At 46.6% G+C, this 25,644-nt stretch overlaps 1 protein-coding gene across 1 annotated transcript in view; it reads left to right on the top strand.

Moving 5' to 3' along the window:
* The first annotated feature begins 7,807 nt into the window (after positions 1 to 7,807).
* Positions 7,808 to 25,644, top strand: part of GPC1 (glypican 1) — a 201,894-nt gene continuing 184,057 nt past the window's right edge. Inside the window, exon 1 of the mRNA XM_048314300.1 lies at positions 7,808 to 8,322. Within this exon, the coding sequence (XP_048170257.1) occupies positions 8,166 to 8,322 (157 nt within the window). The 5' untranslated portion in view covers positions 7,808 to 8,165. The remainder of the gene's footprint in view (positions 8,323 to 25,644) is intronic.

Raw genomic sequence — 25,644 nt, 5'->3', positions numbered from 1 at the left:
ATATCTGAAAACATGAAAGAGTAATCTCTTATCAGTTGCATGTTCCATTAGGAAACCACTTTGTCTTTTTCATTTTGAGCAGCTATAGTTATGAAAGCACTCTGTGCCTAATTGGTTTAATAGCAAATTCTCATACTTAGGATATAGGAACTATATATATTGTATCAACAAATAATATTTGTTAGCTGCTGCGCTGGAAGGAAGAGGGAACACAGCACATTAGGCCTCCTTTGTTTTTGCAAACTCGTTTTGATATCCCACATTAACATTTCCAAATTTCTTTATAAAGGAAAGGATGCTCTGTTTCACTCGGAAACTGAAAGAGTCTCAATTAGACTGTAATTAGTTTTATATTCACATAATACTGGGAAGAAACTAACAGAGTCCTCTTTTGGAGAAGAAAAAAAAGGAATACTTTGTGAGCTAGCAGTCATTGAAAGGACTCAAAGCCAGAATATCTGGCCCTGATTTTAGTCTCAAACCTGAATCTGTGTTAAAGTCTGTTGAAGGTGCAAACATCAGTCACATCACTATGGATGCAAGTTTATTATATTGTAAGCTTTTTTTGGTTTATCTTTTCCTTTAAATCTGACGGGAAAAATAGGGGAGACTGGAAAAAGGAAAAGAATGGTGTGGATAGATCAGAACAGAACAGCCACAAATAATCCAATATTTCATAATTTAATTTCACACTCACTAGGCTGCAGAGTCCCCACTAGACTGTGGGGAAAATAATCCAAGAAGGGTATTGGCTTAACAATGGTAACGTCAGGGCTTAAAGAGAGGTCTGGCAGCTTTCTAAAAGTAAATGTGTGTCCTTCCTTCTCCCTCTATTTCTCTACTCAATATAGATTAAAGTGACCTCTGGAGATAAACTCTACTGAACCCCCCCAAGTAGTTCTGCAGTGTAGTTTTTATTTGTACAGTATGTGAAAGAAGAGTTCAGATTAAATTCCTGGCCTTTCAGAAAAGTTTTCTCTTCCTTAAAAGAAGGAAACAAAAAGAAAAAAGGGTATTTTATTTTAAAGCCAAAGCCTCTTTCATGGTCCCATGATCTCACGAGTTCTTTGGCTGGCCTGTGACCTTTCAACCTTGCACTACATGTTTCTTTTCTAAATTAGCTAGTGTTGAGACATCAATGGAGGAATATCAATGTTATTATAAAAGGCATCATTCTCTCCCAAAAATGTCAGTGTGAGTGAGTCATTGCACCTAACTGCTTAGCTTTTGTAAGGCAGCAAGGAAGATTTGAAAGTGTGCTCCAGGGTCCCCCAGTCCACTAACTTCTATTTAAAATGCTTTAAAAAGCGATGTCCCTGGCATCTGCTACAATAGAGGCAAGGGAACTAAGCTTTGCTCCTTCAGCCACAGAAGAAAAGTCCTTCCTAACACAAAACTATGTCTGTGGTGTGAAAATACATAGCTGTTACAAACAATTTATTTTGAAGGCTATACTCAAAAGTAGCACTGTAAAAACAAACCAACCAACAAACTGAAAACTTGGTGGGAAAGAACTGAGTGTCCTGGTGAGTTTCTAACACCCCATGTCTCTGCATCTCCTTGTATTCATGCTCTCTGGCTTCTAGCAGGTTGAGGAAATGAAATCAGATTAAGAGCTCTATTTTTAATCTTAAGAAGATGGGTTTGTGTTGTCTGGCATCTTGAAAAATCCAACTCTGGATGTTTATGTGGTGCTCATCAAAGAAACAGTGATATTACACGAGGATGTGTAATTATAAGGGTACTTAATCTTCAGCCAGGATGAACTGCTGTACCTACACTGGCATCACACTGTCTTCTGAAGGCTTGGTCCTGGAGCACCTTTAAAATGCTGTAGCCATAGACACAAAGACATTCACTGTCTTTGTGTTACAAAATGCATAGATCTCAAAATGAAAAACACACTGGCCCAAATTCATTCCAGCTGTAACTCTGCTCATGTACAGTTACATCGGAAGTGAAGCTGGCACACATTAAACATGTGTGTCACCTGGTAATTATCTCACTAACAGTGCAGAGAAAAAGGCATGGGAAGGACACATTTCCAAACTCCAGGTCAGATTTTCTCCCCTGTGTGTGGAAAGCTGCCCAACATTTGCTGTGAGCTGTCCTCCCAGCTACCTGGTGGTAACCCAGGTTTACCTGCTCCACGGGCTGACACCCGCTCGGCGCTGGGTGTTTCCTGTAGCACAGACATAGCCTGGAGTGGGAGAGCCTCTGCTCCCAGCTGGAGGTGTTGGGTGCTTTTAATACAGTGCTGTCAGTGTTTCCTCACAGTCAGTTTCCCTAGAAAAACAGGTTATGTTGTACCTAACCGAATGTGAGGGGAAAAAAATAAACACTTGAGCAGAATGCAAGATAATTGTATTAATTCATCTAAGCGCTTTAGTCTGTAGTGTTTAATGTAGCAACAGCTGAGGATAAAGTGCCAGCTGAGAAGTTCCTTTAGGGATGCCAGATGCCCGTATGGTGAGTCCACACATCTTTCTTCATGGCCGTAAGTTTTTCTTCTCAAAGAAGTCTGGGATGCTTATCCCACACCAATTTACCTTGGACTAGTGCTCAGGAACACGCTGTTGAGCTGGCATTCCTAGGAACAGAGTGTGTTCCTGCTCGTGTTTTTCTTAGGTCAGTGCCACATACAGATAACAATGAGAATGAGGGGAGATTTTTACCTGAAAAATCTCTTTCAAAAGCAGTTAGGTTCAGGACATAATCTCTTGAATTATAAGAGGAAGTCATCTGATTGCAACTTTTGCAGGAAGCGGGAGGAATCTTCTGTACATCATCATAGGAGCATGCTGAAAGGACACGTTTCTCATCTAATTTTGGGAGAAATTTTGAGCCATTTCATACCATCCAGGCAAGCTCTGCTTATCCAGCATAAACCAAATTCAAGTCCCATGTCCATCTTCTTTGTTCATTACTGCAAATGTTTTGGAGAGTGGGAAAAGCTTTACTGAAAGTGTCCAGAAAGGATGAAATGTACTTCCTGGGGCAGACCAAATTAGCAGCAGTTTCTCTAACAAGTTTATGGCATTTATTTATTTTTTGGCCTTTTAGACTTCTTTCTGCTGAGAAATCTCTGACTCATATATAATACAAGTACAGTCTAGCAGGCTGGAGTCATTGGTAAGAGGTCATTAAGCAATACATTCCTTTAAGTTGCTGCTGTAAAATTGGGTGGTTCAATTCAAAACACAGCACAGAGTGGCAATTACCTGCATTAGCCAGATTCTCTGTCTGACATTACTTAGTTGTTCCTAATATTCTTAGTACTAGCCAAACTGGGGAAATACAGCATTCCATTTAAAGGGAATTGGTCTGTTCCACCAAAGGCTCAAACAGGAGCTTGGCCCAGCCTTGGCGTACACTGCTGCACTTGTCCGCTGTGGAGCCCCTCTTCCTGTATTACTCGGCAGCCAGAATTGTGATTGTCCTTGCCCTGGGGCCTCAGTCTGGTTCCCTCAAGACCTGGGAAGGGTCCCCAACTCTGTACATCTTCTGAACACTATCCTTGGTTAATTAATCTGGGCACACAAATCCCAGAAGGTCTTAGTATTTTGGGAAGGCAAATGGTGTCTTACAAAGTCAACTGAGATCAAGCTGGATTTGTCGGTTGTACATAGATGCCCCAGCAATTCAAGGGGATTGATCTGATATTTTTGGTGCTCAAAACAACCAGACACATGCTGTTTGCGCATGTCAGAAAGGCTTCTTGGGGGAATGTGAGCAGAGGGGAGGAGAAGATGCCAGATTTCCAATGAAGGGAGAACGGTGAAGAAGTAAGTAGCTGCAGATAGCAAGGTGTAATCTAGTAAATCCTCTGAATAACTTAATTAGATTTGATTCAGCAAAACACATGTCCAGCTTCTGCTGAACACCAGCCAGTGTTGGGGGGCAGGGACCAGCAGGGGCTTTCATGAATCCCGCAGGAAACAGCTATTTCAGAGATTAAAGGAATTGGGCAGAAGAGGTACTAAAATACTCTTGCTTTGATGAAGATTTTTAATCTAAAGGTGCCAGATTTGCTGATGCTGCCAGAGAATCAAAAGTATCATAAAACTGGCTAAGGGAAAGGGGCAAAGGGTTTCATTACATGAGGTTGGTAAGAGCGAGGAAGCTTTAGCTCAGTTAGGCTTTGCCCATCTCTCTTCCTTCCCTACTCCCCATTCTGAGTGAACTTTGCACTTGATGCATAGGGAAAAAAGTAGAAACACCACTGAATTCAAATGAGAATGCACTATTCTTTTATGTGGCATCAAGGATACACTGCAATTTAATATGGCTATCTGGGTTTTTTCCTGTTTCGGTTTTGCTGTCAAACTCCAGGTTGCTGTAAATGTAACTCAGCATAGGTCCATTTTGGAACCAGCTGGAAGTCTGGTGGGCGTAATTGCATTGCTGCCTGTACAGTTCTTGACTTGTATCAAGGTGAAAAAGAGAGGCATGTCCACTGCATTGCAAAAGTTTTGGAAAGTGCTAGAGAAACAAAGACATCTCTGTGAAAATTGAGGTTGTAGAAAGCTTCTTTGTTCACTTCTTGTTTTTAAAGGGTAGCTTTCCCCACTTGTGCCAGATGATTTGGCTCTTCATCATTCTTGCTTCATAATGCTTGGATCAGCTTTTCAGTGGACAGTGCTTTTTGTCAGGACTGTCAAGAGGTGATCTCCAGAGCAGGATGGATTTTCTGTCTTCCTCTGGCTATCTTGCTGGCTGGCTGTGTGCTTTTTGCCTCCTCTGCATTTTGTCTACTCATCTTTGTGTTTTACCCTGCCTTTTCTTATCTTTACCAGTTCTGGCTCTTTCTGCCTCTTTCTGGACAATCTTTTGTTTACTTTTTGCCAAGTTCCATTCTTTTAGCTGAGGATGTTCAGAAACTGGATCTGGTCCTCAGATATATACACAATCCAATTTATAATGGATGCCAAAAATACATTTTCATCATGACACTTTGAAGATGTTTATTTCAATTTGCTTAAAATGTACCTAGGTCAAATCCTGCATGTGCATACAAACTTAACAGCAAAATGAGATGTGCCTCACCATTTAAGATTTGTTTGCTCAGGATAGGATCCTGTACAGACTTGCAGATATCTTCTCCGTTGAAGAGCTCGTATCAGCTTGGGTTTATTTTAAATTTGTCTACTTACAAGCGTCTCATTATGATAGTATGTGAGCATCTCAAAGGCAGGTGGTTAGATAAGAAACACTCTTGCCACTGTTTAGGAGATAAATGACCTGCTGATGGTCACTTAATCCTGGAGGTTTGCAGCAGAACTTGTAGTTCAGCTGTAGCTTCTGAGAAGAGCCTGGGAGCTGGCAGTGTGATCTGTGCTGGGGCTGGCAGCCTGGTGTCTCACCAGGGAACAGCAGAGTGCATATGAATAAGCAGAGTGCGTGCTGTGGTCTCCCAGGATTTTATCGGGAATGACATGACTTTAGTCCCTGCCGCAGGCACTGTCACCCATCTGGGGGAAGTGAGATGTATATGAAGAAGGGAAATACTTTGGCCTGTGAAATGATCTATAGCTCAGGGGATGGTTCCAAGGCCAGAACTCAAGGGTTTCAGTCCCAGTTCTTTCTCTGCCAGCAGTTGGTGTCTCAGTGCACTTCAGTAGCTGTATGAGTGCAGAGAGCTCTTCGCTCACAGAGAGCTTTCCCAAAGTCACTACAGGCAGAGCACTCAATATACAACAGCAACAAGTATCCAATCCCAGGCTTTGAGAAGGAAAAAAGGAAGTTAGGTACTGCTTTTGTCCCTCATGTCACCCATCCCAAGTAATTCTGTAGCAGCCAGACCAGGTAAAAGGTTTATGACTCTGCCTTTCTTCTCTATCAAGTGCTTTGTCTCTTTGGAGTTTGCATTCCTGGAGTTCATTCCCCTCAACAGACCCAAGTGAGACTGTTGTTACCTGTGTGTCTGCAAGTATTTGATTTTCACTCGTTGATTTTCCTCCAGTCACAGCAATATATGTACAGATTCCTCTGCTGCTTGTTTTTTCTGTCGTTATTGTAGTCAGGTTAGTTAGATGAAATGTCTGACACAGGTCTTCAAGTGATATGTTCAAAGCCTGGGGAGAGGAAAGGGCTATGGCTATAAAATTAAAATAAATCCCCAGGAGTACAGGCTGAAATAACCTCATGCCACATAACCTACTTGGTAACCTCTTAAGTGTGCAGTATTTTTGCATTTACAAAAGACTTCTCATTTAAAAACAGGGTAGGTCAGACTCCATCCATGGCAGATTCCTTCCCCCCCCCCCCCCCCCCCCCCCAATATTTCCAGGAACAGTATTTCCACACTCCAGAAAGCTCCCAAAGCAAGCTCCAAGATGAAGTGTACCAAGATTTGGGACTCTGTGAGCCTTGGGTTTCTAAACTGTGCATCACTGAGAGATGATGCAAGAGGCCAAAAGGCGCAATGTCATCAGTGAAAGAATTAAGATTTGGACCGTATGGGGTGTATCTGACTCATAGCTATTAACTTTTGGTGGTAATGATGTGTCACCTTAGTCATGATCTTCATTACAAAATTCTCCCTGTCTTTGCAGGGATTTTCCCTGTCCTCTTAATCTGCTTTGCCGTATCTCATAGATGAATCTAATTAGGAAGATTTAATAGGAAATCATTAGGTGATTTCATAGGAAAGAAGCAACTTTTCCCTACTGCCATCCTTCCTCTCCCCGTGGCTCCTACTTTGCAGTCACTTCTCCCTTACTCATTTCTCAGGAGAACAAGCAGTTCTGAAGCAATGAGACGAACGACACCAGTTTCCCATGTATTCCTGCATATCTGGGTGACTGACTAGTCCAAAAGCTACAGTTTCTGATAAATTTTGCTAGGTTTTTAGGAGGCACAGTGATGGTGTTTATGTGTGGGGTTTCTGCTATCTTGTAAGGTTTAAGCGCACACAAGTGCTCCAGCTGAGGCATGGGCAGATTCCCTCCCCTTTTTTCACAGAGAACAACTGCTCTCCAAAGGCTCAGGAGTGATCACGGGGTCTTCTGTCTGTCGTGAAGCAAGTTAGATGCTGGCCAAGAGCCTGCAAGCTCATTTGCGGGAAGCACACGGGCATTGCCTTGACACACAGGTGATCACAGATGCCTCATTTCTGTGGGAAGCAGCTTAAGACGCGGCTGGCAGAGCTGCAGAGCACCAGTTTCAGGAGCTGGCAGGCTGTTGTAGGATATAAACTCCAAAGCTGACAATCTGTCGTAGAAAATTGCCTCTCTTCCCACATCTGCTCTTAAAAGGGCACTTTCAGCCTCCCCGGGACCTTGCTGGCACTCTCCGGCTGTCAGCTGAACTGCTTTCTCCTCGCCGGTCTAAGTGTGGAATGATTTAAGTCTTCTACACGGCTGTTTTCCCACCACGCTGGGGGAACTCGGGCTCCTCAGGTTAAGCACCCGGGCCGCGCCGCAGACAAAGAAGGGTTCGATGCGCGTTGTCACCGCATCCTTCCCAAAGGACGGCGTGCGGCCCCCCGAGTGCTGTCCGCGCTGTGGGGCTGTCTGCGGGCTGCCGGTCGGGGATGCTCCCGGCCGCGCTCCAGCGGCTCCGGGCGCTGCGCAGCGCCCGCGGCGGGGGCGCGGGGCGGGGCGGGGGCTGCGCCCCGCGCGGGATTGGCGCGGGCCGCGTGATGCCACGTCCGGCGGGGGAAGCCCTGCCCGCCCGGAGCCGCCCCGCCGCCGCTCGGCGCGCAGGTGGAGCGGTGCCGGCACCGCCCAGCCCAGCCCAGCCCGGCCCGGCCCCGCCGCGGGAGCAGCCCCGCAGCCCGCCCCGCGCCCCGCCCCGCTCCGCCGCGCTCCGCCCGGCCCGGCGGCGCCGCAGCCGGCAGCATCGCGGCGGGACTGCCCGGGGATGCAGCCGCGCTAAGAACAAAAGCCCTCTGCGCGCTCACGCTCCGGGGCTTTGAAGCGGCGCGGCCGAACTTGGATCTCTGCCGCCTCGCCCGAGCCACGGCGGCGTCCGGGGCTGAACTCGCCGGCGTCTTCCCCGCACGCCGCGGGCAGTCGGGGCTCTCCCGCCCGCCGCCCTCGCCCGCCCGTCCCGCCGGGGCTGCCCGCGGAGGGGGCCGCACCCCGCGCCCCCCCGGCCGCCTCCGCGCCGCGGGACCTTGGCTTTGCCCTTCGCGCGGCAGGTGGCGGGGCCAGCGGAGAAGGATGCGTGTCTTCCCGTGGGGATTTTGGCTGCTGTGTGTCGCCTCCGCCCCGGCTCGCGCTGACAGCGGCAGCAAGGCGAGGAGCTGCGCCGAGGTCCGGCAGCTGTATGGAGCCAAGGGCTTCAGCCTCAGCGGCGTGCCCCAGGCCGAGATCTCCGGTGAGTCCTGCGGGGGGCCGAGGGCGCGGTGCCCCGGCCGGGGCAGCCCCGGGGCCGCTGCTATCCCGGGGATGCCTGGGCACGGCTCCGGGAGCCGCGGGGCGGGGGAGCGCTCGCTGCCCCACGCTGGAGTTTGTCTCGGGTCGTGGGTGGCGAAAAGTCGGACCTGAGAGGTTTCCCCGAGGGCCGGGCTCCCCTCGCCCCTCTCGACACCGGTGGTAGTATTGCCCGGGCTGGAAGGGGTCTCTCCCCGGCAGTGGCGATGCGAACGGAGCTGTGTGAGTGGGGGTGGTCGCACCAAGTGTTCAGTGGTGGTTCTTTCTTTTTTCTCATTGTCTCGTTGCTTCTGTTTCGAGTACAGCTGAAGCGGGTTTCAGGGTTTTGGTTCAGAAATCAAAAATAATCAGACTGTAATGGGTTTTGGTGTCGGAACTGGAAAATGCCACAAGGTTATGAGAGAAGAATTGATTTATTTAAATCTTTTTCTGGATGGGAAACAAATGTGTAAATGGTATTTGCCACTTACTAAAAATGAAGCAGGAGTAAAATGACCGTGTCAAACGTGAAGTGCAGAGGAAACCTGTGCAACCTACATTAGAGTGTGTCCTCTTGCCTTCATTCTGGCTTTGGATAAATATTGGTTGATTTCCTCCTCTTTGTAGAAACAACTGAAATAACAAAGAATATTCAAGGTCTAGTTCGTGTTGGGTTTGGGTTTGGTTTTGGTTCTTTTCTCTGAAGGTCTGGGGAAAATATGCTGGTGTATGGTAGGGTTTTTTTAAATTCTCGTCTAAGTTTTGATACACTAACTTGTGACCCGTATCTGAGAGCCTTCTCCTCACTTGTGGGAGCTTCCTCCTTCAGACAAAGCATAAAACATGCAGGCGTACGTGCCAGAGCCAACCTACAGGGACACCCCAGTAAAACTGCAGTTTGTAGTGCACATCTGAGCTACAGAATGCCTTATGTTGAATATTTCATCAGGTATTTTTTCAGAGAAACCAATTTATTGTCTGACCTATAAATGGAGAAGGCTGAACCATGTACATCCCTCATAAACGTGAACAAATTAATACTTTCTTTGTCAAGTTACAACTGAGAGTAAATTTCCAAAGTAAAATGAGCAGTCCTCAAAGTTAAACAGTGGAGAGTTTCAGAATCATTTGAACATCACTATTAATAGAACAGTAATTCAGTTGAGCAAGAAAGTGGCTTTTTATAAATTTGCATCTAATTATTGCAGATGTGAATATATTAGCAGTCGTGTTTCAAGTGGAAAGTTCTTGGAAGGCTAAATGTTTACAAACACTCGTGAAGGTGGTTCCGGCATTGTACACAGGGATAGTACTACAGGGCAGTCGCGAGGCTCGCAGCAGCTGTGGCTGCAAGTATCGCATATCGCAGGTTAGCAGCAAGTAAAACGTCTTGTACCTGCAAATTGTTGAGGTTCCAGAAGTGTCAGGACACAGATTTCCAGGATCCAGGAGTTCTGTTTCCTGCTGTTTGTTGGTACGAGCACATACGCTGGCAGTCTTAAGCCACAGTAGTTATAATTGTAGTATCAAACCGGGCATCTCTGGCTGTTACTGTAGACAGGGAATGATATGAATAGACAGATAAATGATATGAAAACTTGAGGAATCCACATGGAAAGTAATATGAAGAAGTGCTTGGAGGAAGAGTGTTCCACATATAAACCTGCTGCTGATACCATTAGCCTGGTGTTTAAAACAGCTAACAGACTTGATGATTTTCATTAGTTATTACCGTGCGTATCTCCTGACTAATACATGTTCTGGAACGTGTTTTTGTGTTGCTGTAGTACTTGCTTTGAGTACTTGCTCAACATCAGTGAGCGTAGATAGAACCTTAGAAATGTCCTGTACAGCATTGTATCCTCTGTGCTTTTTAGCAGCTGTGCAGGTTTTTGTAAAGGTTGGTGCCAGTTCTGCTGTCTCCAAGAAGAGTCTCAAGACCCTCCTTGCAGTATCCCCACAAGTACCAAGTACGGGATCATGCAGTTTATAATTCCACATTTGGTCCAAGTGTTTGTTGCTTCAGGCTGGTTTCAGTGGCACCAGTTCAGCTTGCTGACCATGGGGGTTGTCATCTGCATGGAGCCTTGTCAGGTTACACCCACTGACACCTGTGAATGCATCCACGGGCACACAGCTGAGGAGGGGTAGGTGTCTTCTCCTGTGTCTCAAGTGAAAGGAGAGGAAATTGTCTTAGGTTGTGCCAGGGCAAGTTCAGATCAGATATTAGAAAAAAATTTTCACTGAAGGAGTAGCCATGAATTAGGATGAGTTGTCCGGGGAGGTGGTGGAGTCACTCGGGGATGTGGATACGGGGTTGGTTATGGTGGTGCTGGGTTGACAGTTGGACTAGATGATACTGAAGGTTTCTTCCAACTTTGGTGATTTTGTGATTGGACAACTTTTGGCTAAGTTAAGAGATGTTGATGAAGTGGGTTCAGTGTTGTCTCCAGTTGGACCTGTGCTGAGATTTCCTGATGGTGGTCTTCTCCATGTTTTAAGAACTACCCCATGAACCATGTTTTTATTTTATTTTTGAGCTGTCTGGAGACAAAAGCCCTTCACTTTGTTCCTCTCCAAGGAGATCTTGCTGTTCCTTCTCTCCATTGCTTGCCCTGAAGCAAAGGGGAACATTAATTTCTTAGCCCAATGGCCTTGTCCCCAAAGTGGTGCTGCCATGCTCGGCTGACCTTGCTCCTGTCTGCTTTGATCTGGCTCCAGGCACTGCTTGGTGTGTGGACATCACAGCAGGCCAGCCCCAGGAGCCAAACCACACACTGCCTGCACCCCCAGAGCTGCACTGCAAAAGGAGTTCAGCGAGCTCCCAGGATGCAGGCTCTGACTCAGACTGAGATTGGCTGTGTTTGTGTTGGGTTTAGAACACTTACTGCACGCTTTACACCTTCTAATCTGTATTCTTAGTTATGATTTAAGAGGATTATGAATAATCTAGCGTCTCCACAGCTCACCAGAAGGTAGCCCCTGCTTGTGGGTGTATGGATCAGTTGGAGAAGCAGTCACACAGTTATTACCTGGCTAATAGATAAGCATCTGATGCAGGGATAGACTCTTGGCTTACCAGATTTCTCATGAACCACCTAGACAGGGTTTCCTGGTTTTTTGCTAATGTTGTACAATGCCTTTAACATGTCTAAGCACTTTGAATGTGTCAGGTGCTGTTATTAAGTGTGTTTAGGGAATACACAAGGTGTTATATCTCAGTACTTTGAAGTCAATGGCAAAATTCCCAAACATGAAAGCAGTGTCTGCTCATGTTAGCAATCCTGACAGACAGCCATGCACTCGGAGTCTTGGGTGATGATCTGCCTGCAAGAGAGTTTCTAAAGCTGGGGGAAAAGCCCCTTACTCCTTGAGTTTGGGAAAGTTACACCACTTGCTCTCGTAAGATGTTCTACTAACTTGATCACAGTTTTCCTGCATGTTGGAGAGCGTTCCCACTCTCCATTTGGATGACCCACAGCCCTTTCTCTGATTGCTACAAAATATGGGAAACCAGTTGGAGAACTTCCAGGTTTTCTGTTTCCTCTCACGTCTTCTGGAGGTAGGAGGACTCTGTTTTTACTGTTTCATGTTCTTGCTGCCCAGACACCATCACCCCACTGCAGGTCCCCTGCTCTGGTGACTGAAGGGGAGACATACCCTGCTCTAGGGGTGCTTCTTAGTGCCTGTGTTAAGGGCTGGTCTTAGGCTCGCAGTGTGGCTTATCGATGGAAGAGAGTGAGCCTACGCCACAAAATATCGCACTGTGGGGGATATCCAGCTTTCTCTGACTTACGGGAGTGTCTCGGGATTACTGATGTTGGATGGGTGACTGCTCCCCAGAATCTTGAGCAGAGGTAGTTCCCTCATGGACTGGAGAAGACCTGAGGGTTGTGATTTGATGTGGATGTGCTTGGCCCTTGCTCTGTGTTTGGTTCGGACTTCTGCTTTGGTTTGTTTATTCCTGAGATTAATCCTTCCTAGATGTGGCTCGCTGCTAGGTTGAGCTTGTTGACACGAGCAGTGGGGGCAAGGCAGCTAAAGAAGAGGAGGGTACAGCAAAAAGCCAGCTGGACTTTGCCAGGCTGCCCATCCAGTCACACATTGTGCGCAGATCCTTCCCTGGCTCCCCAGCTGAAAGGAGTTAGAACATTTTTTTTAACCTTTTAGGCTGTATAATTAGGTTTTATGATGAAAACATTGTCAAGTGTATGTGTTTGAGCCCTTTAGAGAAGTGTTATGTAAGTAGAGAACAGGTCTGGCAACCAGCTGGGACTTGATCAGGCTCTTGGAAGGGGTAATGGAACCCCATCTTGGAGGGTATTTCAGCTGCTGGCACTTCCAAAGTGGGACAAACCTACGTCTGTGGTTTGAAACGTAAAATCTGGGGCTCCTCCAATCCCAAGGAAAGATCTTTACCCATGATTAAAAGGGGCACTCTATTGATCCAGTGCTTTTTGAGGTGGTCATTGCATTTGGGTGGTAGTTCCTGAGGGCAGAGAGATTTCTCAAGATTACCTCCACGGAGGACTCCCAGATGCAACAGGATCCCGTTAATGAACTGGATTTGTTCGGGGCGGATCAGAATGGCCTTTGTATCCTGCTGGGTTTAGAGTGCTGTTTCTGACGAGGCAAAACACAGGGAGCTGTGCCTTTTCCTCCATCTGGCAAGTGTTTTGGTAGGAATGTCGGGGGCGGCCGTGCCTGAGCGGTGCGTCCCCGTTTGTGTTGGGCCCGAAGCCCAGGGCAGGGTGCGCGCTGGGCGCTGCGGTGCCGGTGCGCGGCCGCTCCATGTGCGCGGCCGCTCCATGTGCGCGGCCGCTCCATGTGCGCGGCCGTGGAAACGGGATCCATGGAGAAACGGGGCGCCCTCTAGCGGCCTTCCCGGGCCCGGGGATCTTCCTGCCGGCGTCGGGAGAGTTGTGGGGTGCTGGCGTTATTTTTAAGAGAATCTGCTTTTCTGTCACCGTGATATGGATGACTAAGCTCTCACCACATAATTATCCTTATCAGCTGTGTCTGAAAAAAACCCTATTTCAACAGCTGCTTTTGTTGGTGAAGCAAAAGCCTGCTATATCTTTTTCCAAAAAATTTGCACGGATGTATAGCTGGAGACACCCACCAGCACCGCTGTGTGAAACTGCAGAGCTCACCTCATGTCTCCTTTTCCTGTTCCCACCCTGCAAGTGCCCTGGTTTATTTAAGAACACATGTCAGTCAATGTCTGGGTTCTCCGGATGGGTTTAATAGGATATGTGTGGTTTTTGGCAGTGATTGTAAAACAGTTGGTTTAATGTTCTATTGCTTTCAGTACAATTGTCTCACATGGAGGGGACCAGATAGATATATTCCTCTGGGTGATTTCAGTAATTAAGCGTGCTTTGACTTAGCCAAAGGCAGGGTGGGAGCTGGTAACTTTGTTATCAAAAATGTGTATTTAAAGCCAGAGGTTTTATTTTCCTTGTAGGTCACAACAATAAGTGAAAACAGAGGCCCTGGAGCACCTGTCCATGAGCAGCAGCTGAACACAGGCTCTTTGCCTGATCCACCAGGGCCCACTGGGCTGGGGAGGGGGGGTTGAGGATCATCTATTTTTATTGCAGCATCAAATTGCATTAGGCACTGTATGGCAGGGGAAGGCAGGATGGCTCCAGCCTCAGAGAGCTGTTGGTCTGAGCAATATCCTGACCCTGCTCCTGCAGTAGTCTCAGCACTGTGTGGCTGGGGCCAGTGCTGCAGCTTTGGTCTCGTGGCAGAAGCTTGTGTGCTCTTCTCGCTTGTCTTGTGGGACTGTGGAAGTGAGTAGCAGGGTAGTTGGGGGAGTGACTGACAGGTGTCACTGGCACAAGGAGAAATTCTGTATTTGCTTCCAGCATTCAGCTGAGAATTTCAGGGGAAGACCAGGGAAATAGACATCTCAATTCTGTGGAAATCCACAGGCTTCCTTGGGGAAAACAGCTTTAATTTCTGTTTGCTGCCCAGGTCCCTGCTGAATGCTACATGTTTCTGTATATTGGGTTTCTTTCTGCGCCCCGTGGGATGCTTCTGTGTACACGTAGCAGGCAGGTAGCCCCAGGGAGGGGATAATGTCAAAACAGCAGGCTGCTCTGGCACACAGTTGGCTCAGCTGGCTCTGCCTGACTCCTGTTACAGGGCAGGTGTTGCCTCCAGACAGGAGTGCTGCTTTCCTGCAAGCAGCTTCCAAGGTGGTGAGTGCACATGTTGCTCCTGCTCAGGGAAGCTGTAACAAAAGCCCCTGCAGAGAGTTGCCTTCACCGAGGTGTTCTGCAGCGGCAGGGTGTCCCCTGATGGAAGCACATCCAGCTCCCCGTGCTCCGAGTGCTGCGCAGCAGCAGGGCTGGGCTCTACCTGCCCTGGGTACGGGCAGAGGGCCTCCCATGTCCCTGGAATGTCCTGCCCTGCAGAGGGCGTGGAGCAAACGTAGAGTCACCTTTTTGGCTTTTCCTCTGCAAGAGCTTCCGCTTAGTTGAGTGTTAATTCAGAAAGGAGCTGGACGTGCTACTTCTGGTTGGGTGGCAGGGAAGTCGCCATCAAGTGCCCTCCTCAGCTTTCATCTGCCCCTTCTGAACTTGCTGCATAGATTGAGTCTTTCTGAAAATCCTAAGTCACTCCTTTCTACCTCTATAAGTTAGGCCAGAGTTGGGCCTTCTTTTTCAATTTTCCTCCAAATACTGATTCCCAGGCACAGCTGGGAGAAGGAAGGAGAGGTCCAGTGGCAGCTTGTAGGGCAGACACGCCGCCTGCATGGGTGGTGGCCTGGAGCAAGTCCATAACAATCTCTTCATCTTTCAATTTACTTGGGAAAAAGTGACACTTCTCTTTTGCTGTGTTTTACTGACGGCTGTAAGGGTAACTCTGCCCCATCATGATGGGGGGAGACCTAGGGGAGATCCTAAAGCTTGTAGGAGCCCTCATAGCAGTTGCTTGAAGGTTATTCCACTGTGTTTTGTAGTTTGTTTGCACAACATTGCTGTAGCTGCCATTGCATTAGAGTATTTCCCCTCAAAGTTACAAAAAATAGATAAAATTCAAAGCAGAAAATTTCCTTTATTCTCTGTTAGCTGTGAAGGACAGACTGCCCTCTCCTCTGATGTATGTATACCCTGACACTTTGTTGCTCAGAATATATTTTATCCCTGACAGGTGAAACCTGTCTGTAAGTAACATTTGATTCCCAGGGAATCGGGTTACCTCTGTTGCCAGATTGTTCTGCAAAAATAATGAAGCTTTAGACTGCAGACACTTAAAATGCTTGTCTGAACGTGACAGAGCTGTGAGCTTGGTCAATCACTGCTGCCCAGTAATGCGTTCCTGTTTTACTTGGAATTCTTCAGATATGGAAAACTTTTCTTTCTCAAAGTTCAAATAAGCAGAACGCTGTGACAGTTTTTCACAATGCTCTTGCTTCTGAGTTTTAAAAAATACACTCATCACAACTGTGTTGCCTGTATAGAAATTATAAAACTAATTTGATTTTATGTGCCTTTCTGTATAGTGCAGCATGAATCAGAAATACAGAATTACCCAGCTGTTACAGACTCCTGTGCTAGCAACATGAGTAAAACCAGTTTTTCAATTGCCATGCATTCTTCTGAAGCATAAAAAAGAGAAGAAAACAACAACAGAAGTTTTGTGTGGTTTTGGGGAGCAACGTGGTAGTACTATGTAGACAGTCAAGCTTTTATATGACTAAAATGCAAATACTCTGACAAATAGTTTTGGCTTGCAAAAAATTAGTATTTTATAGGATTGTAAAACTATCCTGTGTAATTTAGTTGGACGGGCATATTTCTAAAATATGAGTATTTAAAAAATTCTTAGTTGTAATTTTTATTTGTAAATATAATAAATGCGCTGTCAGAAATTAGCATTAATTTTACATTTTGTAAATTACAGATATAAAGAGTCTATTTCAGTCTCTTCTGCTCTCAGTTCATGTTGTTGCATTGAAGTTTGCAGTGATTTCATTGTATAATTGATCCTGAAGTGAGTGCCAAGCACAACAGACTTTTGTATGAGGGCTGCTGTCCCAGAGTCTCGTCTGTTCCTCCCCAGATAAGCTGCGTGGTGCAAATCGGGTGCTGTAATTACCGTCTGGGTCTGGAAGGAGGGAGGTCTAGTCCTAGTCCCCATCTGGATGCAAATTTTCACCATGAAGCTGGAAAAGCCACTTCACTTTTCTTGTTTCAGCAGTTTCCTCTGCCATAAACGCTAAATTGGAATGAGAGAGCTTGAATAACTCACGGGAAGTTTGGTTTATTAAACTCCAGTCCCTAGATGTAAGAGCAGTGGTCTTCTCCCCCGATGCAGTTGCTCGCTGTGCACAGCTGTGCGAGTTTAAAACAGTTGTATAACCAGTTTAGATTTTTACAAACATCTGTTTGGCTTTGTGACAGAGTACCAAACAAGCCCTGCAAAAGAACCCCTCTCTCTCTCCTCTTGCATTTGCGGGAGGTCTCAGAGAGACTTCCATGATGAGGGAGGAGGAGGAGGAGGCTGGTATTTTTATTAGAGAGGCTCTCGAGGCCACAGCGTAGCTAAGGGACTCATCTGCTGTGAATTTGAGGAAGGGCTGCACAATAGTGGGAACGCGCGGGTAGAAATGCCTTGGACTCCGCTGCCGGCTCCCCAGGGCCTGTGCCCCAGCACGTCCAGTGGCAGCGGGTTGTAGCAATGCCCCAGCTGTTTGTGTGTTGGGGGGATTGGTGTGGAAGAGAGAGTGGGAAGAGCCTGGGGAGGTCAGAGAAGTGCTCCAGTTTGCCTTTTGCAAGTGGTGAGCTTGGCTAACAGTTGGGTTTGATGATCTTAGAGGTCCGGATTTCCAACCTAAACAAGTCTATGATTTGTGGCAGATCTGTTCTGTGCCCAAAGCACGAACTTTTGCAGGTGCATGGTGGCCATACGCTGAGCTTGTGATGGGTGAGTGTTACCTGGCCATGTGCCCTGTGCTCACAAACACAGCTCTCATGCAGGCAAAGTCCTCTTTGGGGCATGATGTGATCCCTGTACTTGGATGTGGCATGTGCCTTTGCTTAAGGAATCACTGGTGTGGCTTTAAGTGTATCCATAAATGGAGGAATGGCTCATCCCAAAGCTGGGGCTCCATTGCTCTATTGTCACAGTTGGTATAAAAGTGCCATTGGCATCCAGAGCTTGCTTCTGACACCTAGCTGTTTGTCCCATCTGGATGGCAGCATGGGGGACAATGTGTTTTGCCATATCCATGTTTCCTGCACTGTTCAGTTGTGGGATCACTAAAGCCCCAAATGTCTCCATGCCAAGCCTTTCATATCAGGATGGCTGAGTGGGCTGATTGTGCTGCTCCTTAGGGCAGGACATTCAGGGAAAACGTAAACCAAATGTTGATAGAAATTCTGCAGAACTAATTAAAATGAAATTTTTATTGGTAAATCTTCACAGGTGCCAGCAAATATAAATAAGCAAAGCTTAAGCTGTGACTTTATTCTTAAAATAAATAGAGAGCAAACACCTTTTGACAGGGAGCACATTTTACTTGTAAACCAGGAGAGAAAGCCACTGTGTTGAAATGCAGTATCGCTTCTCACACTATCCTGGATCAGCTGTCTGGGAGCTTGAGTTTTGGTTTAATTAGTAACACTGCTGCTACTGTTTGTGTTGCACTGAAGAGATCTCCTGTCACAGTCGTAAATTAAATATTTTTCACTGTTAGCAAAACACTGTGTGACAGATTTTAGGACTGAAATTCCTAAACGTATCTGCTGATGTATGTGTGTCCAGCAGCATGGTGTCTTGTGTTGTCCTGCTGTCACTGATATATTTTGAGCACGTTACATCACTCAGGCTGACCTGGCTATCCTTTTTGTTAGCTACAGAAAAAGACTTGTGAAATGTCCCTTTCCAGGGTTCTTCATAGGAGCAGTGGTTGCTCTCAGGGCCTGCTGTGCCTGCATGTGCTGAGACCCCTGGAACAGCAAACGTCCACAAGTGGTGTGCAAAAATAATGTTCCTGTGTTGTTCTGTAAACTGAAGGCTGCAGGGTATGTGTAGTGTAAAATGCGTAAAAATGCAACAACTGATAGAAGAAAATAAGTATTTGCATCCTTTATTTTAAAAAATAGTGTGAAGTGCCTTATAGTCTTGTGTTTGGTGTCTGTGAGGCTGCATCTGGAGTATGATGTCCCGTTTCAGGGTGCCTGTCAAGGAAAGGAATGGCTGCACTGGAGTGGGTCTGGCACAGCCACCAAGCTGCTGGTGGGTGCTGGAGTGTGTGGTGCCCAAGGGGAAGCTCTGAATGCTGGGCTTGTTCAGCAGGTGAAGTCTAGAAGAAAGAGGGCTAGAGGAGAGATCCCATTGCTGCCTGCAACTACTCAGTGTGTGGGAACAGAGGAGACAGAGTTAGACTGTGTGTGTGGCAGCAGGATGGGAGGTGGTGGACACCAGCTGGAGCTGGGGAAAAACTTTTTCAACCTGAGTGATTGAACACAGGCACAGGAGTCCAGAGGGGTGGTGTGATTCCCATCTCCATCCCTGGAGATACTCAGAGTTTGAGTGGACCAGGCCCTGGAGCATGTGCTCTAGTTTGTCCTGCCTTGAATGAGGCGTTAGACTAGATGGCTGCAGAAGACCTGCAGGCTTCAATTATTCTGTGATACTGTGCAAATGTTGTAATTGTGCCATACAAGGATCAGGTGTAGGTGTAGGCAGAGGAATGTTGTTAATGATGGTCTTCTGAGGAGAGAGGCATGAAAGAAAATCCTTCCAGTACTGCCATGTAACATTAGCAATTTTTGAACTTATTTATTAGCTTATGAAATATGACGTCTAGTGAAATCAAAGAGGAGCAACAGTGTTCTCCTACATGAGTAAAAACCTGTGCTGGTACTCCAGAGATCAGTTAAGTTTTCTTCTCTGGCACATGTGTCTGGCATGACCTTGGGCAAGTTGCTTAATCTGTCTGTCTCTCCAATCCCCATCTGTTCATTACTGTCTTTAAATTACAATACCTTGTTTTTGTAATTTGTCTTTGAATTATAAAGTCTTGGAATACTGATTCTTACTATTTCTCGGTATTTCACTATACGGTACTTAGCACAATGGGACCATAAATCTTCATCAGTCCTGTGATACACAAATAATAAACAGTAACAGCATAATTTAGGGCCACATTCTGCCTCTGATCTCATGATGCATAAAGACAGGGGGGTTTTGTTGATTAAAATGCTGTGCTATTCAGCCTAACAAAGATACATGGGCCTTACTGAACAGATTTTTATGAGCCTGTTGTTGGCCCTTTGGTTTGTTGGGGTTTTATTCTGTTTCCTCATTACTCATTGATTGCAGGTATCTAAACAATTTGCTTGGCGGATCAGGGAATAATAAATTCCTTTAATCTGTGTCTCTTTCAGTTTAATTATTGTTAACTCATTACTTAGTGTTTAGTTCAATGGATAATGAACTCCGTTCACTGTGTGGTGAAACAGAGTTGGACTACAGAGACAGAACTGGCTTCTCTGGTTCTTTTGAAGCTACAAACCAAAATTGCAGAGTCACTGAGTGTTTAACTCCAGGTTAGATTGAAGGTTACCAGCAGGCACACTGTGGTTACCTTTGCAGGCTCAATGTAGGTTAACATTATTTCGGTTGGTTCCATGTCTGGCACTGCATTACATTTGCTGCTTTATTTTTAGGCAGTTAAGAAACTGGTAACTACAATGTAGGCAGCTATTTTAGTCTTGATTATAAGACAGTGTCTAATAAATCATATGTAGTACAATCCTAATTACTGCAGACAGACTTTACATTTGTGACTGTGGTAATACTGTGTTGGACTACTTCCTGCAGAGTTTAGCAGTGTGTTCAGACCTTCCCATTTTGGCTACGGCTGGGGGAATAAATCCTTCATTCACTCAGGGGTGCTGTGGTCTCTAGTGCCATGCCACTGAGCATCTGGGTTCTTTTAGGACATTACCCATTTCTCTTGTTTCTTCTTCCTGTAATTTTCATCATCTTCTCATCCCAGGAGGCTCTGTGAGCCCCACGCAGCAGGCATTGGCCATGGCTCCACGTTGTGCCAGCAGCACACAGGCAGTGCTGGTGCTGAGGGGTCTGTTCCCAACCTCAGGGAGCACACGTGGGTCAGGGTCACCCCCATGGCTTCGCTGTCACATCAGCAGCTTGGTTCAGCCCCGAAGCCAATGACCACCGTGTCACATCTAACACAAACTGAAATACACCTGTGTGGTTTTTAACACCTCAGTTATGTATGTTAAGTTTTCTTACTAAGGCTGGACACCAGAAACTGGGGGAGACTAATGCACCAGGGAGGGGAGTAGGTCATGTGGAGTCCTGTAACAGTGAGCAGCAGCTCGTTCAGCTGCTGCTGCCTGCTCTGACACCCGGCAGGCTTCTCGCATCCCCCCTCTGTTCTGCAGCTATTCATGCAGCAATCCTTTGAGTAAAAATGCTACTGAGACTTTCCTCTTATCACCAAGGCTGGGACTCTGGAGGAGAGCATGAAGCCTGCAAACACAGCTGCCCTCAGTAGAAATGTGACTTTCCTATCATTAGCCTTTTCAGCTAAAATGAAGTAAAGAAAATAGGGATTTTGGTGAGATCCATGCTGAATGGCTTCTGAAAGTTTGGCAACGTGTCATGGAAAGCTTGAGTATGGCTATATGTCAAAGATCACTGTTGAAATGTTTATTTTGGGCTTGCCACTGTATTCTGCTCAGTCATCAGGAGAAGACAGTTTGTAGCATTCATACTGTCTGACCATTTTCAGCACAAATTTAATGCAATGAACTTTCTTGCAAAGTTAACAAGGAGAGAGAACTTGAGAGCCCTAGATTATTAAATTGCTGCTCTGGAGACATTTTTCCTCTCCTGAGGAAGGAGTTGTTTTTTTGCAGTGTCCCCCACAAAAAGGCCTTTAATACAAATGACATTACCCACATTTGCAGAAGGAGAAAATGGCACTTGCCAAATCTGCAAATCACAGTTGTGTTTCTGTCAGCTTTGGCAGTTACGTGGCTTCTGGTAACGCTAATGAAGGCAATCTGCTTTTAATTTAAAATCCTCCCTGCAGAAAAAAAGTAGCTGGCAGTTGAGGGATTCGGCAGTATCCTTGTGTGAAACTTCTCTTTCTTTCTTTTCTATGGTTTGCTTTAGCCAAGGAGAAACTGTTAATTAAAAAATATTCCTAATGTAGCCAAATATGCAGGAATGTACTTAGGCAACAACTACCTGTACCCGTTCTGCAGTAAATCACTTTTTTGTTTTCATTTGATGAGCAATTCTAATTAACCAAATAAAAATACTGCTTACCTTGCACTTAACTCAGCATGTTTGCTGCTTCTCAGATGATTGAGGGACCCAGGACAGCAGGTTTTGTTTGGATGACTCCTTTGGATTCAGCAGGGCCGAGGTGGTCAGGCGGCACAAGGCGAGGATAATGCCCAGGGAGGACTCAGCCTAGGGAGCAGCTCCCGCTGGCTGCGGTGGGCAGGGTGGGAGCACCCAAGGGTGCAGGCTCTCCCAAAAGGCTTGGCCTGGCTCTGTGCCTCCTGCAGGCACAGAGCAGGGAGACAAAGGACGGGGGGAAGACAGCATTGCTCAGACCACATTTAAATGCAGTTTCTTTGAAGGCGTTTTTCCATAGTTCAGAAGGTACTGGACCAAATCATGGATCCAGTCCACATAATTTGGTGCTTTGCAGAGCGGTAAACAGTCTGTGCTTGGAGAAGAGTGTGAGCAGAGTGTCTGTGTGTTGAACATACACAGTGATGGTGATGTGGTCCTGCAGCAGAATCATCTAGAAATGATCCAAGTGCCTGTGTGTTGTGATCCCTTGCTTCAGCCCTTGGTCCTGCCCCGGATCCTTTGCAGCAGTTCAGAGGAGCTGCAGGCAGGAGCTACACCCTGGTATTTTGCTGTACAGAGCTTAGGACATCTCTGGAGCTGTAGAATGAGAGAGTTGGGCAGGAGGTACCAGAAGGCTTCCTAACAAGTGTAAAGTGATCAGATAGCCTGGTCAGTTATTGTGGTGCTTCAAGTGCAGTATTTGCGCAGGTCCCACTTGATGGAGCACCGTCAGCTGCAACCAGTCTCCCACATCTGGGAGCAATGGAAATTTTTTTTTTCTTTTTTAAAACTATATAAAGATAGAAAATTTTCTCTAGCTTTAGGAAAACCAAAGTTAAATCTACTGTGGAGTTGTCTTGAACTCATCCGTAACTAGGGTAGGGATTTATATTGTCAAATGATGAAAGCATTTTACACTTTATTGGATTGTGGTGACTTCTTCAGCACTGCATTTCATGTGTGCAGGAAGGTGAGGTTTGGCTTGTTTCACAAATATTTCACAATGATTTGAAACTTACTTGTTCCTTTTTTCATCACAAATGAAAAATGGCCAAAGCTGTTGGGCCTGTAGCTTATTACCCCTTCACACAAACACTCGTTTTGAAAGGGATGGGGAGCTGATGGAGGCATTGATACAACCTGAAGCAGATACTGCTGCCCTTTGCTGTAATAGGAGTTGTTATAAGGCAATAGCTGGAGCCATATTTTTCTACCCAAAGTCTGGGTGTTCAGCAGGAGTCACGACCACCCCGTCAGGGCTGGTGTAGCAGCAGCTGGTACAGGGGGCTGTAGCTCCAGCAGATCTTCAGAGCTGAGAAGTTGGGCACAGGCTTTTGGGGCGCCCCAACAGTGCGGTTTGCTCGACAGAACTGACTCCCTGCTCCCATCTGCTTTAAGGCTATACTACAGGGACAAAAATCTGGCCTCATTGCTTCCTCCCAGGGGATTTATCTTGGAACTTTGAAACCTAACCTCCTGCTCCATCCCTAAATTTAAATCCAGAGTTTCTCACTGAAGATAGAACCATATGTCAGTGAAGACTGGGGCACAGCCATCCCCTGTGTATTTATAATCTGCTGTTGCTTTGGGAGTTTGCTGTAGAAACAGGAGCCAGAAGAGGGCCCATATTGGCAAGAGGGGTTGTATGGGATGTGCACTTGGGCTGCCAGAGTGCTGCCCTGTTAGAGGCATGTGATGAGGCCCCCCCCCATGCTTGGCAAATGAGCACTGGGAGGGGTGGAAGGATGCTTGATGTCTAATCCAGAGGTCACCTGAAGTAATCCAAAAGCACTGTGGGAGTGTCATGGTCATGTTTCCCGAAGCAGCCGTGGTCTTGGAGCCTTGCTACACAAAGGAAGTTACTTAAACAGAATGCTCACCACCCCAGCACAGCCTTCTGGAGACTGCAGGCCAGCTGCATCTTCCCTGGTGACCTCGGGGAGGGAGCAAGTGATCTAACAGATGGAGAAAATATATTCTTGTGATTAGTGGGTGATGGGCTCCTCCTAAGCAGAGAAGGTCTGTTCTTTTAATTAATTAGCTGGTTAATATGTTTGTGCAATGGCATGCCTAACTAATGGGCAGTTACTATGAATACACATACAAATGGTAGTAATGGGTGCAGATGGCTGTAATTACCCAGGTTGGTTCCTGCAGTAATCACACATGCAACACATCAAGTTGGCATAAAAATTGACATGTATTGGGTGATTTGTTTCCCTCCCCCATTACATGTGGTGATGCTCATGTGGCCCTCATCCATACACCCAGATTCCCTAGACTCAGGGCTGGGCTGACCCACTGAGCTGAGGCAAGGCTTTAGATTTTGATGTGTGCACAAGGAACTTGAGCAAGGTGAAGACAACTCTAACTTAGGTTTCCTCTGCAGTGTCCTCCACCCTGTGCTTTGGACTATGTATTCTGCCTGATGATGGTGCAGAAGCAGGGCTTCAGAGCTTCTGAGGTCTTATATGTGGTGTCTGGTTGGCCTCCACAGGGCAGCTGGCCCTTGCTCTGACAGCCAGGCCGAGGAGGGGTGTGTGAGGCACTTGGGTGCCCTGCAGTTGCATTGTAGGAGCATAAGAAATGTCTTACTAGGCCACTCCGTGGGCTGACTCGCCCTGCAGGCTGTGTCTGACAGTGCTAGCAGAGGACACACTTAGGAACTTTCCTGAGTGTGGCTGTGCCACCTTTCTGAAGTCTGTCACTTTGTACTCCCAAACACCCACAGCTTCTGCAGAGCGGGTATCAGGGGTACATCTCTGTCCAGTCCTTCACAAACCTGTTGTCCATGAATATTATCTAAACTCTTTTTAAACCTGCTGGTTAAGGTCTGCCCCACAAAGCCCCATGGCAGCAAGCTCTGTAAGTTCATCTCCTACTACATAAAATAGCACTTTTCTCTCTTTTAAACTAGCCAAGCCCTTGACTTGCATGACTGTTCTTCACTTGGATGAATCTGTAAAAGGACTTTTATTAATAAGCCTAATACTGAGGAGGAGTTGCATTCAAAAGACAATTCAAGGTTTGGGGAAGTGATTGCATCTTCCTTTCTATAAGAGCTTCCTGGAGTAAGGGGACAATATCAGATAGCTGTAGTGATGCAGCTTGAGAAGGGAAATTGAGCTGCTTAGAGCGATTTGAGGACCTGGAAGATCCTGGCTGGCAACAGTAGTGGGTGCTGCCAAAACCTCTTTTTGCATCCATGCTGAGTAGCGCTTACTGGAATTGGATGATGGAGTCCCGTTGAGCCAAGTGACTGAGGAGCTACTTTTCCATGAGGCTGAGTTCCTGTTTAGGAAATGGCAAAGACAGTTTAGGGGCAGAATGCATCAGAACGCGTTTCTGAGATTGCTAAGCACTGCTCCAGGTATAAGCCCTGAGCACCATCTGCTCTGGGATTGCTCAGCACAGAGCAGGAGAAGCTATGAGAGCTGCTGCCACTCTGTGCAGTGCGGATCCAGAGGGAAGCACCCCCAAAGGAAAGCTGCTGGCTGCTGCCCTTCGCCCCCGGGAGGGGTGACTCTGCTCCGGCCGTGGGTGGATGTGTGTGTGTGTGTGTGTACCTGCCTCGCACACTGCTCTGGGCAACAGGCTCTGGAAGAATGAAAGACCTGTGGATAATTCATGTGTCTGCACTTCTTTGTGGAGTGCCATTAATCTTTGCATCAGGAGGCCGCTGCTTTGTCTCCCAGCGTTAAACCTTGAAGACTCGTGATGGCAGTTAAAAAGCTGGGGATACAAAGAGAAGTTTAAAGAAGCCTTGTAAGAGAAATTCATGTCAGGGAGTGAATAATCTGAAGGCTCTGTGCAGTGTAAGGGAGAGCCGAGCTCAGGCTGATGACTTCTACGTAGTCAGTAGTGCAGAAAAGAACTGTAAGTATTTCCAAATCCTATGGCCATCCTTTCTTTCTACAGCAAGAAC

This window comes from Corvus hawaiiensis, chromosome 10 (genome assembly GCF_020740725.1).
Source record: "Corvus hawaiiensis isolate bCorHaw1 chromosome 10, bCorHaw1.pri.cur, whole genome shotgun sequence".
Lineage (NCBI taxonomy): Eukaryota > Metazoa > Chordata > Aves > Passeriformes > Corvidae > Corvus > Corvus hawaiiensis.
This window is presented reverse-complemented; position numbering and strand designations above follow the sequence as displayed.